This window comes from Mustela lutreola, chromosome 14 (assembly GCF_030435805.1).
Source record: "Mustela lutreola isolate mMusLut2 chromosome 14, mMusLut2.pri, whole genome shotgun sequence".
Classification (NCBI taxonomy): domain Eukaryota; kingdom Metazoa; phylum Chordata; class Mammalia; order Carnivora; family Mustelidae; genus Mustela; species Mustela lutreola.
The window spans coordinates 46,188,601-46,203,541 of record NC_081303.1 but is presented as its reverse complement, the minus strand read 5'-3'; the positions used below and the strand labels follow the sequence as shown (position 1 = coordinate 46,203,541).

At 42.8% G+C, this 14,941-nt stretch overlaps 1 protein-coding gene across 3 annotated transcripts in view; it reads right to left on the bottom strand.

The window, feature by feature from the left end:
* The window catches only part of NR5A2 (nuclear receptor subfamily 5 group A member 2), a 138,009-nt gene that overhangs the window by 40,629 nt on the left and 82,439 nt on the right, over nucleotides 1–14,941 (bottom strand). For all 3 annotated transcript variants that reach the window (XM_059146214.1, XM_059146212.1, XM_059146213.1), the window contains one exon: nucleotides 11,978–12,125. In XM_059146214.1, coding sequence (XP_059002197.1) covers nucleotides 11,978–12,125 — 148 coding nt within the window. The remainder of the gene's footprint in view (nucleotides 1–11,977; nucleotides 12,126–14,941) is intronic.

The following is a 14,941-nucleotide window of genomic DNA, read 5'->3' as shown; positions in this document are numbered from 1 at the left end:
GAGTCTGTCTCTTTAGACTTCTCAGAGAAGACGGTTTTGAACTAAGACATGAAGGACACACCTCACAGAACAGTCTGCAAGACAGATCCAGGTGTCTACATTTTCCAGCCAGGGCAGCTGGAGCTCGTGGTACACTTGCATGTTGTTATGACCTAGGGAGGCTGCTGACATCGGTCAAGCCTCATGAGTCTTATTCTGTTTCTAGGTGGCAGAGCCCAGAACTCTGGATGTCCAAGTTCCACATTTTTTTTTTTAAGATTTTATTTGTTTATTTGACAGAGATCACAAGTAGGCAGAGAGGCAGGCAGAGAGAGAGGAGGAAGCAGGCTCCCTGCTGAGCAGAGAGCCCGATGCGGGGCTTGATCCCAGGACCCTGGGATCATGACCTGAGCTGGAAGCAGAGGCTTTAACCCAATGAGCCACCCAGGCACCCCAAATTCCGTATCTTTGAACTGTGAAAATGTTTTACACCACGCACAAGTTCACGATTCAGTCTTTACTTCCTCTCCCACCTCCTAAGTCCCTTGAGTTTCAAGACAGTAATAGGAAGGAGGGAGAGAATATTATTATTATTTTTTAAAGATTTTATTTATTTATTTGTCAGAGAGAGAGAGAGAGCAAGAGCGAGCACAGGCAGAGTGGCAGGCAGAGTCAGAAGGAGAAGCAGGCTACCCGCGGAGCAAGGAGCCCGATGTGGGACTCGATTCCAGGACTCTGGGATCATGACCCGAGCCGAAGGCAGCTGCTTAACCAACTGAGCCACCCAGGCATCCCGAGAATATTATTATTATATAATAATAATAAATATATAAAATCTATAATAGAATTATTATTACTACACAATAACAATTACTAGTTATTAATAAGGCATCTGTTATTTTGTTAGAAGTGTGTTAAATAAAGTATAAAGTTAATTTCTCTAAAAGTTTTCAGTTCTCAAATTACAATTTCCTTAGAAAGATCAAGTTACCCAGGACGTTAGTTCCAAAAGAAATAGTCGGCTCCTCTAAGTGAAATATTCTGTTTTTTATGTTTGAATCTATTTAGCCATTAGATTTAGAGCCTATGTATTAGTCTGAAATAAAAATTTCAACTTTTTTAGGTCAAATTAACTACAGAACATTTACGATTCCAGAAAATTAGAGGGGGAAAGTTGAGGCATTTCCTGGCGTAAGCATTCTGCAGGGAGCAGGTATCCACCTGGTCACTCCCCTTTGCCAGATCATCCCTATCTAGGGCCTCCCCGGGGCCAGAAAGACTAATTACTTACTAATTATTTGACTCTGGTTTGATCTTGGGATTTGCGGTAGAGGAAACAAAAGAAGTGGCTTGAGTTTACTTCCTCTGACATATTTCAAGGTAGCAAAGGTAATAATGGCTCCTTTGGATAGTAGATCAAAGATTTTAAACAATGACTTGGTACTGAATGAATCTAGCAGTCACTACTGACATGAGGAATGCCTTTCTTCATTCTGTACACGCAAGATTGTAACTGAGAAAAGGCATTTTCCAATATGGGACCCTCACGTATAGGACTTCAGCTGACATAAATAGAGATGCTCTGAATGATAATAATTTACCGATACTATGTCTCTAGTGCGGTGCTAAGTTCTTCACAGTAATTACTGCATTTAACCTCTCCCATCAATCTTTAAGTAAACCATTAAATGCTACCTATGGGAAAACTAAGGTGATCTAAGTTGCCCAAGAGTGCAAACAAACAAACAAAAAAACCTAAATTCAAGCCTGTAGTCTGTATCACTAAGCCATACCACCTCAGTAGGAAACTAGTTCTGAATGCCTCCCCTTCCTCTCTCACTACTTTATGTATTATTCTTCCAGACCCAAATCCTAAGCCCGTCTTTCCTGTGTGGTACAGAGTGACAAGTCTGGAACCAGAAAACCTGACTTGGAGCATGGGCTCTGACTCCTACCCATGCCTTGGGCGCCACAGCCAAGTTCTGAATCTGGTCACGGAGTTCCACAAAATTACTGTAACGTTTAAAATTATATTATATTAATACTGATCTTATATGTAAAAAGTGCTTTCTAAATAAACTTTGGCTCATAAATCAGGGAGCGGCAGTTGTAGGGGTGGGGGAGGGGATGGAGAGTCCTTGTTGAATGGATGCCATTTCAATGCTGGAAGATGAGAGAAATGCTGGGGATGGAGGACTGCAAAACATTGTGAATGTACTTAATGCCACTGAAGTGTACACTTAAAAATGGTTAAAATGGTAAATTTTGTGTTATATATATTCTACTACAATTTTAAAAATTAATGAAAAAATCTGCACCTTAGAAAAGAAGTCCAACAGGGGCGCCGGGGTGGCTCAGTGGGTTAAAGCCTCTGCCTTCAGCTCAGGTCAGGATCCCAGGCTCCTGGGATCGAGCCCCGCATGGGGCTCTCTGCTCAGTGGGGAGCCTGCTTCCTCCTCTCTCTCTGCCTGCCTCTCTGCCTACTTGTGATCTCTGTCTGTCAAATAAATAAATGAAATATTTAAAAAAAAAAAAAAGAAAAGAAAAGAAGTCCAACATAGATCGTAATACTGGTAAAATAATCATTTTTTTCTCTTAGGACAAACGGTAGAAAGAAATGATTATTTCAGGGGTGCTATCAATTCTTATTTTTTATTCTTATTTATTCCAAGGCAGGAATACACAACCAGAATATGGCCACACCCCACAGGGATCAGGCGGAACTGTCCAGGTTGGGGACAGCATTGTCATCCAGGTCACTCCGACCTTTGTGAACGGCACAGAGCTCCACATTCCCCCAACAAAGCTGGGAGAATCAGAGAGTGAGCAACTGTGGGCCAGACGTCTTCCTCCAAAGTTCAAAGCTCCCAGACACGGCACACGCAACAGCTCTGATGTGGTAAAATGTATCGCACATGCCTTGCTCTTCTGGGAAATTATTTTTATGCATCACAATGGTAACATGTTTAAGATGCCATTAAAAAGGATGCCCCCTCCCACAACTCTATCTAATTTTGAAAATAATGCACAAGTGGGATTTCAGTAATTACCGAAATCCATCCATGCCTGTGCTCTTTTCCTGGGCATCGAGTCTAAAACCTTCAGCACAACCCGACTCTGTAGGATTGTGCACGACTCACAGTGTCTGTTAGTCTCAATCTCCTTATTCAGAAGGTATAGTTCTAGGATTTTTTCTTTGCTATGGTACAGCTCTAGGATTCGGTGTCTGTTCAGGGCTGACGCCAAACTTTCTCTCAAAAACCTGGGTAGCCCAGAGTGTGGGGTTTAGGAATGGTATCCCCTACTGAGGCTCCACGTGATCCCATGTAAAGAGCCCCAACTCTTTTCATGCCCCTGATCACTGTCAGATTCGTGTAACATGAGAGCCAAGAAGGGATTTTGTGTTTGTTTGTTTTTTTCCTGGAGGTTTTCTTTACATGTAAATAATCTCTACACCCAACGATGGACTCGAACTTCTATCCCAGAGATCAAGAGTCCCATGCTCTACTGACTGAGCCAGCCAGGTGCCCTAAGAAAAGCTTTCCCACTGACAACATGGGACGGGTGAGACTAATGTGTGTGGGGGGCATGTGCTGGTTCACTGGAAAGGAGAGCAGAACAAAAAGGAAGCGAAGAGAAGTCACGTAGTGTTGCAACGGTGTGTTGTGTTTTCGACTCTCCACCTAAGGCCCTACACCTTTCTCACAAGCGTCCCCGGGGTCCGAAGTGTGGCTCTGAGGAGTTCCCCTCCCTTTGGAAAGACTGTATGTTGCCCTTTCATACAATGATCAGTACGATGGCTTTGCCCCAGTAGACACTTGATATATTTTGTGGAGTTCACTATTTCAAACCGATGAAAGGTCTCTCTAAACTTCCAATTTATTCTTGGTTCCTGTCCTGAATCATTCGGCTTGGAATCTAAACCTTTTTTTTTTTTTTTTTAAGATTTTATTCATTTATTTGACAGAGCAAGAGATCATAAGTAGGCAGAGAGGCAGGCAGAGAAAGGAAGAAGCAGTCTCCCTGATGAGCACAAAGCCCGATGCAGGGCTCGATCCTAGAACCCTGGGATCAACACCTGAGCTAAAGGCAGAGGCCTAACCCGCTTGAGCCACCCAGGCGCCCGGAATGTAAACTTTTTTTTTTTTTTTTTAATATTTTATTTTTTTATTTGACAGAGAGCTAGAGAGAGAGCACAAGTAAGCAGAGCGGCAGGGAGAGGGGGAGAGAGAGAAGCAGGCTCTCTGCTGAGCAAGGAGCCCGATGCGGGGCTTGATCCCAGGACCCTGGAATCATGACCCAAGCCGAAGGCAGCCGCTTAACCAACTGAGCCACCCGGGTGCCCCCCGGAATCTAAACTTCTTAACCAAACACGGCCAGAGCTCAAGACTGGACTGACTGGACTAAAGCAGTAAGGGATTCCATTCCAGAAAAATACCCCGAGGGCCTGGGGTATCCAGTGCACTGGTGTGTAGGATCTGCGTGGACCACGTCAGCCCACGAGCCTCTTTGGAGTGTGGCCTAGTCCAGCCACTTTGTTCTGCCATTGTAACAGGGCAGCTGGCACTGCCGAAGCAGGGACAGGCGCCCACCCGAGCAAGGACAGGCGCCCACCCAAGCAGGGACAGGCGCCCACCCGAGCAGGGACAGGCGCCCACCCGAGCAGTGAAGCGTTCGTGTTGTTTTCTTTATTGGCTAGTCCCAGTTCGCCGGGCCAGTACATCTCTGAAAAATCATCTCACTAAATAGCAGTAGTTAGCAAAACGACAGTATTAGCATTAACAACGAAAAAATAATAAATGTTTTTAAGCATAAGCTATTCAGAAATATGCCTAAATAAATGCTATTTGGGCAATTATATCCCTGTGCCAGCAGATAACAAATGATAATCACTTCTTCCACGGCCATAAATACGTATTGATTAAGTTCAAACTTAGAACTCCAAAATGAATTATATCTGGTCTTGGCTAAACTGCTTTGCTCACTGAAAGAAAAAAAAAAAATCCACACAACACCTATTATACTGCATTTAATTAAGACAAGCATCAACTTTATGTGCCATTATTTGCTTCTGCCAAATCTCTATGGTGTAAATATTGAACGGTGGCATCCCTTGAATGCTAATCAATCTTTTCTGAATTTCAAATGATTACATAAATTTTAGGACACGCTTATTTGCCGGCATCACCATCAGCTGCGTCTGTATCAGCGAGGCATTAGTATGAAGATATGCATAGTTATCTGACAAGTGTCTAGTGAGTGTTTTTCTAAATTAGAATACCATATATGAAAAGGTAAAAGCCGAGGCTGAATGCTAATATTCAGAACAACCCTGGGATACCTCTTTTGCTTATCTGACTTCATGAGGAACAGTTTAACCAATGCACTTGGGTGAAGATGTGAGAGGAAGGCACTGCACCACTAGGCAGGCCAGCTGGCGTGTGCGTGTGCGTGCGCGCACGCAAATGCACACGTGTAGGAAAAGGAGCGTCTGCAGTATGTGATGTGGGTGTTTGATCGTATTTAGAGGGAGGCTGTCATAGGACAAATCCTGGGACCAACCTCAGCAAGGACGATGACCCCGTAACAGAAAGACTGGTTTTTGCTGGTTGAAGACCATCTGTTACGCGGATACCAGGTAAAGGGAATCCCGGGATATGCAGACAACTGTGCTTTTTTCACAACGGAATTAATATCCAGACACACATTGTGATTGCACACAAATAGAAACTTGTATGAGTTTTCCGCCCTCCGGAAGTTTTGCTGATGCTTCTGGAGGGAGGCAGTCAGCTAAGCGATGGGAGCAGGTGCTCCTGTTTCCCTCTCCTAGGTTAGCCGTAGGTTTGCTTTATAGCAAACCGTACCTGTGCCCTCATTCTCTTGATTTATAGGAGGACTAGTCCATTTTGCTTTAGGCACTGCAAACAGAGTTTAGTCAACGTGGTGAGATTTCTCTGCTGGATTTGGAAACCTTTTTCATTAGCTCGATTTAATGTGGCAAAAAAGCAAAAGGCAAATTCCTATTTCTCTTTGCTCCTATTGCTTTGCTTAGAGCTGGGCTTTCTTCTGCCACCCCCACCCCTTACACAAACAGGGACACAGTCTGAGAGTAAAAAACAAACAAACAAACAAAAAACCCTCAGACCCAACACGTTGCTGGGCCTCTGGAGAACTGGGCAAAAAAAAGTACCCTCTTTCTTTTTGTGACACCTGACATTCCCTTCTCCCGCGGTGTGTTCTAGAACATCCAGGCTGCTCTGGAAGCGCTGAGCAGAGGAAGCACCTGGACACCCACTGTGCCCTCTCCATCCATGCACACTCCCGCTAGGGGTCTGCAGCTCAGGTAGGGTGGGTGCAGGAGTCCAGAGCGCAGATGACTTTTCTTTCTCAGGATCACCTCCTAACCGGTAAATTTATCAGGTGTTTCTGCACAGGAGGTGGGATTTTGAAAAGCACGGTTGAAATTTACATCACAAAACCATGCTCATGGTCAGGACCTGGGTTCACGACCTGGGTTCAAGGGTGGAACTGTAGTTTATGCGACCAGTTGTGGCCCTCCTCTGCATGACTAGGATAGCCTTCCCAGGGGCAGCTAACAACCCCTCAGATGAGATGAGGACAGTATGCACAGGCGGGCTTTGCTCAGCACAGGACGGGACACACCAGCCTTGGTGGCAGCTTCATTATGGTCTTTCTCACTGAGCAAAATAGCAGAGTCTTCCCTCCAGGGCTCCGGATTGAACTGCCGTGCATTCTGGGTGGTGCTAACACAGAAACTTCTAAACGCCACCCTTCCTGACTGCAGTGGAATGTTCCTGCAGGTCCCAGTTGGCTCTTATTAAGTGAGATGTAAGATCAGTAGCCACTCTGCAATGCTTTGCCCATGTATAAAGCCTTCATTTTCCAAACGAAGTGTCTATGTGTGCCAGTGCTCCCAGAGATGAGAGTTCCCACATGGGATTGTTTGTGATCAACTAGTAAACTCTCACAGAGGTGCTGACTTGGGCTTGGGTCACAGGAAGCCCATTTCCCTGTTGGCGTTTTGCCTAACCATGAGGACGAATCTCGTGTGGGATGTGTGATGGTACAGTCAGTGTCTCATTCCAAATTTGGAAATCTGGTGTGACGCAAAGAGCTACCACAATGAGCAAAGGTATGACTTTGTTCAGCCAAGTTAGCGTAGACAGGCTCCCATCAGTATCAAGAAGGAGCTGTATGACATTCCTCAACTACTGTTACTTACCATGGGCTGACAGCCTACGATCTTGCATTTGCTTGGAAGAGACATGCCTTTATCACCTAGTTTTAGCCATGAATATTCTTTCTAGTCTTTCTGCAAGTTGGCCTTCCCCAGGAGCTAATAAATGAACATCTCCCCTTATACACTGGGAGAATGCAAACTGTTACTGAAATAATTTAACTTTGAGGAGGTACAGTAGAGTTCTCTGGAAAAACTATACTCAGAAAACTATCCTGCTCTTGAGACATAACAACCTCCTATGACATGTCACCAAACCACTCTGGTAAAGGCTTTGCTTTGATTTAAAATTAAATCAATCCATGTATGGACCTTTTTCATCAGTAGTATTATGGTAAGCCTCTACCATGTACCAGGAAATGTGCCAGACACCTGGAATACAGAGAAAAGTGAAGGACAATTTCTAACCCCAACTGAGCCCCAGTCTAGATAGAGCACGGTCTGCACAGAAGCAGCGCAGAACAGAGCAGAACCATTCACCCTTCCAGTGCACTCAAACAGCCTATACCTGGGGCAACCTTAGCTGCTTTGGGGGCTGGGAAAATCCCCTCAAAGAGAAAAACAATCTCTTTAACACAGCTGAATATAAAACAGTGCCTTGAGAAACACCGGCTGGGCAAAGAAGAGAATAATTTACAACAAATCAAGGGCCTTCATTAGGGGAAATAATATGCAGTATGCCTCTAGTACTTTCTCTTGCCACCTGGGATATAACAAGAGTCCAGCAGCATCCAGCCATTAAGTCTTGAGGCTAAGAAAATCCAAAGGCTAGAGTAACATCTCAGTTGGCACATTCTGATTACCCGGTCGCTTTGAGCACTGAAGCCACACAGATACTCCTGATGGACTTGACCATGTAAGGACACTATTCAGGATATGCTGAAATCAGGTGACTGTTTCCCAGTTCTGCATTTGTCTTCAGATCATGTCTGTGGGAATGCTGCTCATCTCTGGAACCCATGCAATAGTGACATTATCTGAGGGTCGTGATTCCACATACTACTTCTACGAGTTTTATTTCTGCACTGTTGGTGACAGACAGCAAACTTCCTTTCATCAGTCACTTGGGTTCCTTTTTAGAAGGTGGAAGTACACATCAACAGATCAACATCAAAAATTTTATTTTATCTTCTCTTGGGTCATCAGTTTTAAATACCCCATGTAGAGTATCTCCTCTTTTGCCAAATTATCAACGGGCTCACGTTAGGTTATCTCAGTGTTAAGGAAATTTTTTTAAAAAATCATATATATATATATATATATATATATATATATATATATATATTAACCGGATTTTAAGAAAACATTACTAGCAGACTGGGCCCCCAGAGCCTACTATATCATATACAGAAATTCTCTGAGAGAGCGGACATTTTTTACTTGAACTTCTTTTTTCAACAGCTTAACTAACTGATGTCTGTTCCTGGATGGATACAACTTGCACAAGAAAAAAAGAAATCAGGCAGTGGGATGGAAAATCTCTAGTCAACGATACATTTAGGTTAGTCATGTCATTAGGTTTTCATGGAATCAGGACTCCGCTTTAGTGAAGAATGACATTTAGGAGGAGGACGGCTTCTACCAGAATTTGATTTGACTCCACTAATAGGCTACTGCTCCTCTAGAGTCTTCTATTCTGGTTCAAGCACCTAGAAACCTAAGACTCATGTGGCCCTTCTTCCTCCTAACTCTATCACACGGTTTGCATCCTGTTATCTTGGTCATGTAAGCACATTCCTATCTCCACGGAGTGTTAAAACCACCTCTGAACAGAGTTTCCAGCCTTGTTCGTCTCCAGTCCACGTTCCACATCACTACCAGAAACGCAAATCACCTTACATTACCCACACCTCAGCCCCTTTTTAAGAATCCAGTCGTACTTCCTAACTGCCTACAGAATGAAGATCATGGTACCTACTTTGGTTTACCACCATATCCCGGCGCCCACCTCATCACTTGACAGACACAGAGAAGTGCTTAGTAAACCCTTGTTGAATGCCTTAAGGTCCTCCATAACCAGGCTCTCGCCCACCCCTCTGGCCATAACTGAGGCTTCCCTCAAGCCATACTGATCTACTGGCTCCCAAACTCATCTGGCTCTCCCTTGCCGCCATGCTTTAGCACCAGCCAATCTGACTTCGACTGTTGTACCTGTTAGGGCTCACATCCTACTTTTGCTCACCAGCTCCATCTGGTAAACATGGTTTCATCATCCACCAAGAGAATACTGCTACAGTCCAATCTCAACACAGCCCCGAGCCTATGATCAGTTCACAGAGTCCTCACTTTGGCTTTGAGTTCACTCTGAGCCTCACAGAGAGGCTCAACGCTGGGCTGGGATCAGAATGCATGGGTTTTCAGACTTGGACAGAAAGGGGTACGCAAAGTTCATGAGGGTTTGACACAGCAGGTACCGATTCTGCACTTGGACTCAGCTTTCAAGGGGGGCTCTGCTAGGATTTCATTCCCATTACTGGCGAAACAGGTGTTCCAGGACTGGCCTGGGTACCTAAAAGTTGATTATCCACATACCACAATAAAGCTGCACAAAAAGATAATTTATTGTTTCTCCAGGGGGAAATACTTTCCATCTGCAAACTGGAAACTACCAGAATGTTACTGCCAGTTACCATCTTCTTGCTTCTTTAAAAATAAACCCTTGAAAAATAAATAAGTAAATAAATAAATAAACTTGATCAAAACTCTATTTGCCTCTGATATGAAAGCTAAGCTTTCTTTTTTTCCCTTAAACAACAAACAAGGCAGTTTAAGGGACAGTGAGTTAGACATTCAGTGGTCCCCAAATTCCAGACACAATCAACACACTCAAATAGGAGTGTGTGTGGCTGAGGTTCTGGGACATAGATGGCCCAATAGTCCAGGAGGATAATTTGTGAGGTTCAAGGACTGAAAGCACTTCAGCACCACCGCCCCTAGCCCCTACTTCCTTAGTGTTGGCAGAAAGCACAGTAATTTTGAAAAAAGATGAAGGTAAGATAAAAGTGAGGACAAGAAAACACGGCCCATCATTAATGTCTACATCTTCAAATGAAATGCAGTTATTCAACTAATTTAAAATACCACCGAAGTGGGGCACCTGGGTGGCTCAACGGGTTAAGCGACTCAGCTCAGGTCATGATCCTGGAGTCCTGGGATCAAGTTGCCCCGTTCAGGCTCTCTGCTTGGCAGGGAGTCTGCTTCTCCTCTGACCCTTCCCCTTCTCATGAGTGCTCTCTCTCTCAAATAAACTTTAAAAATCTTTAAATAAAATAAAAATACTACTGAAGTGAGATGACTCTCTTTAAATAGTTTATCACTAAGATGCTCTAAGATTCCTTACACAAATATTGCCACTTTTTCCATTTAATTACTGATCAAATGTGCCAGCTGAAAAGACTAAGATCTTGCCATACACCAGAACGGCCTGTAAGATTAGAGCAAGCACGCCTGTGCTATCTTCCTCTTGATTTTCTAAAAACTCTTCATGGGTAAAAGATGTCGACTTACTTGAATGGAACTTTCCTACTTAGAACGGTTAATGCAGAAACCACACGGCATCCAGTCCTGGCATTGTAAACCTTTGAACACTACATCTATGAAATTCTGTTGTCTTTTTAAATTTTCAGTGACATTTCTTTTTGCTATATTTATCGCATTTTCCAAAATATGAAAACGTTCTTTTTATTTTAAATGTTGACTACATGTGAAAAATTAACTCTGGTTCTATTACTTCAAACTATCCCTTTATTAGCAACAGTTGTGCAGTGCTGTCAAGAGGAATTTTAAAGAGAAAGTACCAAATTTGGAGAGTAGACACATCTGTTTTACTTTGCAGTTTGTTTTATTGTTTTATTTCTTAGGCTATGAATTCACAACTATCTTATAACTGAAGACTAAAGAAAAAACATATGTTGGTAAATCTGATTTCTGCATTTTTTTCATTCAGGGGAAGTTGCCTCCCTCAGCTGTCTGCCAATAAGCAATAAATGGACTTGGCAAAACGTTTATTTAAGTTGGCTTTATTAAGCCAACAAAATACAGAAATCAAGTATGGGACAGGCAGAAAAATCTGTTCCTTTGAAGTCAATAAAAATCCATCTCCTTAATCCTTTTTTTATTCCAAGCAGTGGTGATTTTTCTCAACTGACTCACTGAGAACCTTGATTTAGCCAATCTGTCTTGCTTAGTTATCTTTCTTCCCCAAAGCTTTCCTAAAGAAGCATCCTTTCCCCTTGACAACCATCATCTTTTATACTTGCATAGTGATGCATCTAGTTATAAACATTCTCTGGTTCATCCTGATCGAGATTTAAGAAAGAGGTTTTTAATTATGACCCATATTTTACAATAAAAATAGTAGTCCGCAAGCTCTAATGAAAGGCACATAGAAACGATCAACAGAAGGTGCCTACACTTTGATCCTGTACGTCTTTCCTAAGCGATCTCCATTCAGCCTTCTGACACGGCCTTCTGGCTGCTGCCTACTCGTTATGTCCGCTTTGGGAGAAACTTCAGGACTCCCGCCTAAGAACTGCCTTTTCCATGCCCCAACCCATCTACTCGCAGGGGATGAGTCATGCAGAGACATACACGTAATATACTCACATTTGACAATTCCATCATTTGAAAAGGAGGGCAGCATCTTGGTAGAAAAAAGCATGTACTGACTTCAACACACGCAGAGTCCGGCACCATCGAATCACATCTGGTTGTACAGAGTATGAGAAAAGGATGCCTTACCTAAACTAAAGAGCACCAAGAATTTCAGACACACAAACTCTCGTTGATCAAACTGCAGAGAGCGTAGCTTGGCCACTAAGTCCTGTGCGTGACTCATGAGATTGTTGAGGGTGGCCCCGGCCTGGGATGCGATTATGGAATAGTCCACCTGTAACACAGAACTGTGTGTCAGAATCAGAAACACACGAACAAACAAAAATCGAGACAAATATTTTACTGAAGCTTTTAGGAATCGTGGGTAAAATCAGATGGCATTACAGATTTGTAACAGTGGGGACATTCCCCCCCAAAACAGTTTGAGACATACTAGGACTCTGAGATGGATCCTAATTTTTCTGATATATCTAATCATTTTGATAAACTTTGTAGGGAACAGATCTTGGCTACCTAAAATGTCTACCTTCATCTTTTTTCTATTGTAAAATTACATTTTCATGTAAGGTTAACATTTTTAACTGGGTCTCAAGTATGTTGAAAGTAAACTATACTACCCCTAAAAAGTGAATCCAGAATAGCTTTCTAAGAGCACAAGATGAATTCACCGGTGCATGAGAAAGTGAAGGCACAAAGAGGTAGGTTCCCATTTTTATTTTATTAAAAGACTATGTTTGGAAGCAGTCATTATCCAAGAATGCAGGCTTGTGAAGGAGGAAAGAATCGCATTCTGGTTCTTCTTCAGGTTACTTCCTAAAAAGCAACAACCACTATTTTCATTCATATGATTATTAATATATTTCTCTCTAAAGCCACCAATCATCTTAAGAGGAATTATTTCTGAATATGGAAAACATAAAAAAAAGCTTTTTTTCTTCTCCATTAAAACATTTTAAAAGGTGCTGCAATGCACCAATCTTAGATTATTCATGGGGACATAAAAAGTTCAGCTTATAATGATAAGTTAAGATGTTGGGACGGCTGTCAATGACGGTACTGGTTTTGCGGCTGCAATTACAGCATAATGGGAAAACCCAGTTGGTATCTGATGCTCCCATCCTTTTTGTACTGGAGAGCTCTCAGGCAACCAGATACTCTTTTAGGTGCATTTAATATTTGCAGCAGCAGCAAATTTGTCTGGGAGGCAGGTCCTCATCTGCCACTCACTCGGAGCAGACTGTATTAAATTTTTATATTTATTGACATTTCATTACCATAATTGACTGCACTTGCTTCTCTACGAGAAGGCACAGGGCTGCCTCCTAAGCAGGAGAACTAGTCCCCGGAGTAGAATTTGCAATTAAAAACAAGGCAGAATGGATTTTTTTTTATTGTGTAAATATGATGAGTTGAATTTTCAGCTTTAACTAGAGAATACTGGATGTACAGAAACCTTTTTTTAAGAGTGAGAAAAATTAAGAGTCAGTAGAAAGACGACCCCCAAAGGTGTCAATCAGTTTATATAAAGTCAACTATGCATGAAAAAGGCGCGGTTAATGTGTGTTCTAGGTCTGTTGTATCAAGCACAGCACTGTCCTTCCTGCTTTTTGTCCATGTGCTGGCATCTGTCCACTAAATTTAAACATCAAGTGTTTCTAAGAACTCCTTTGGTTTCTGTTTCAGAGTGTGTGAAAGGGTCAGGACCCAGGCAGCCCGAAACCTGAGCCAGACGCAGAGAGGACAAGCAGCTGGGACATTGGAATATGTGATGACGGTCAGTGTGGCCCCCAAAGGGATGTCTGAATTACCATTTTGCCAGTTCTGTGACATCTTTCTGGTCCGGGAAATTCTTCTTTTTTCTGATTTTTTTTTTTTTAAGATTTTATTTATTTATCTGACATAGATCACAAGCAGGCAGAGAGAGAGGAGAAAGGAGGCTCCCTGCTGAGCAGAGAGCCCGACGCAGGGCTCGATCCCAGAACCCTGGGAACATGACCTGAGCCAAAGGCAGCGGCTTAACCCACTGAGCCACCCGGGGGCCCCCAGGAAATTCTTCTTAAAGTGGTGCCTGAGCTCTCAATTCTTTAGCAACTATCCACGCTCTCCCTATCCCCCAGGTCGTAAAAGAAATCCTCCAGAGACAAATAGGATCAGTGCGTGAATGACAGCAGGAAGGCCCTGTGGGGTCACAGAGTGGAAGAAAACTGGGACAGGACAGGAGATCTGGGCCAACACGGCCACTTACAGATGAAGCATCTTGGGCAAGTCCGATGGAGTCCCCATCCCTTGGTACCCTCATCTTTACATAAAGCAGTTAAGCTAGAGGATAGTAAAGGTGCCTCCCATTTCGGTGATTATCAGGAAATGAGCGTACTTGGAATAATACTACCAATTTAAGCCGAGAATCGGTGGTTGAATGCACTGCAGCTGCAGCATAGAATGTACACAGCACATTTGATCAAGATCTCGAGTGAAGCCTTCAACCAGGAAAATGCACTAGAATAAACTGCAAATATGCTGGTATTAATATTTTGTAGCATGAAGTTAACGGAGTTTTTTAAGTGCATAGTTCTAACCAGTCTGCAAGAAGTTCAAATGCTAGAACATCATGCTTGAAAATGTAGTACATTATTCACCAGAACCTCGTTTTTTAAAAAAGACTGGTTCATTAAAATTTGGTATGTGTGCAGTTCTAACAGGTGTGTAATACTAAGTTCAAGTCCCAGAACTTTATACTTGAAAATACAGTGCACTATACCGGAAACGAACTGCAATTGTTTCATAAGATTCCATTCAGCTAGAGACCTTTAGTGAGATGAACTTCGGGGAATCAATTGGCATACCAACAACTTTATAGCTATACATTTATTTACATGCTAATTTGAAAGCTCAAACATGCTTATTAAATGGGAGCTCCGATAACATTTCCTTCAAGGATAATTTATCAAATTGCAGGGCTCCGAAGGAGGATGGGTGATTTATTCCTGCAACAGCACACCGATCTGCAACTTCCTTACATTTTATTACAAACATAATTATATTTTCCTTGTTGAATGCAGAGTTTGTGCTCATTTCAGGAGCAGCTGGCCT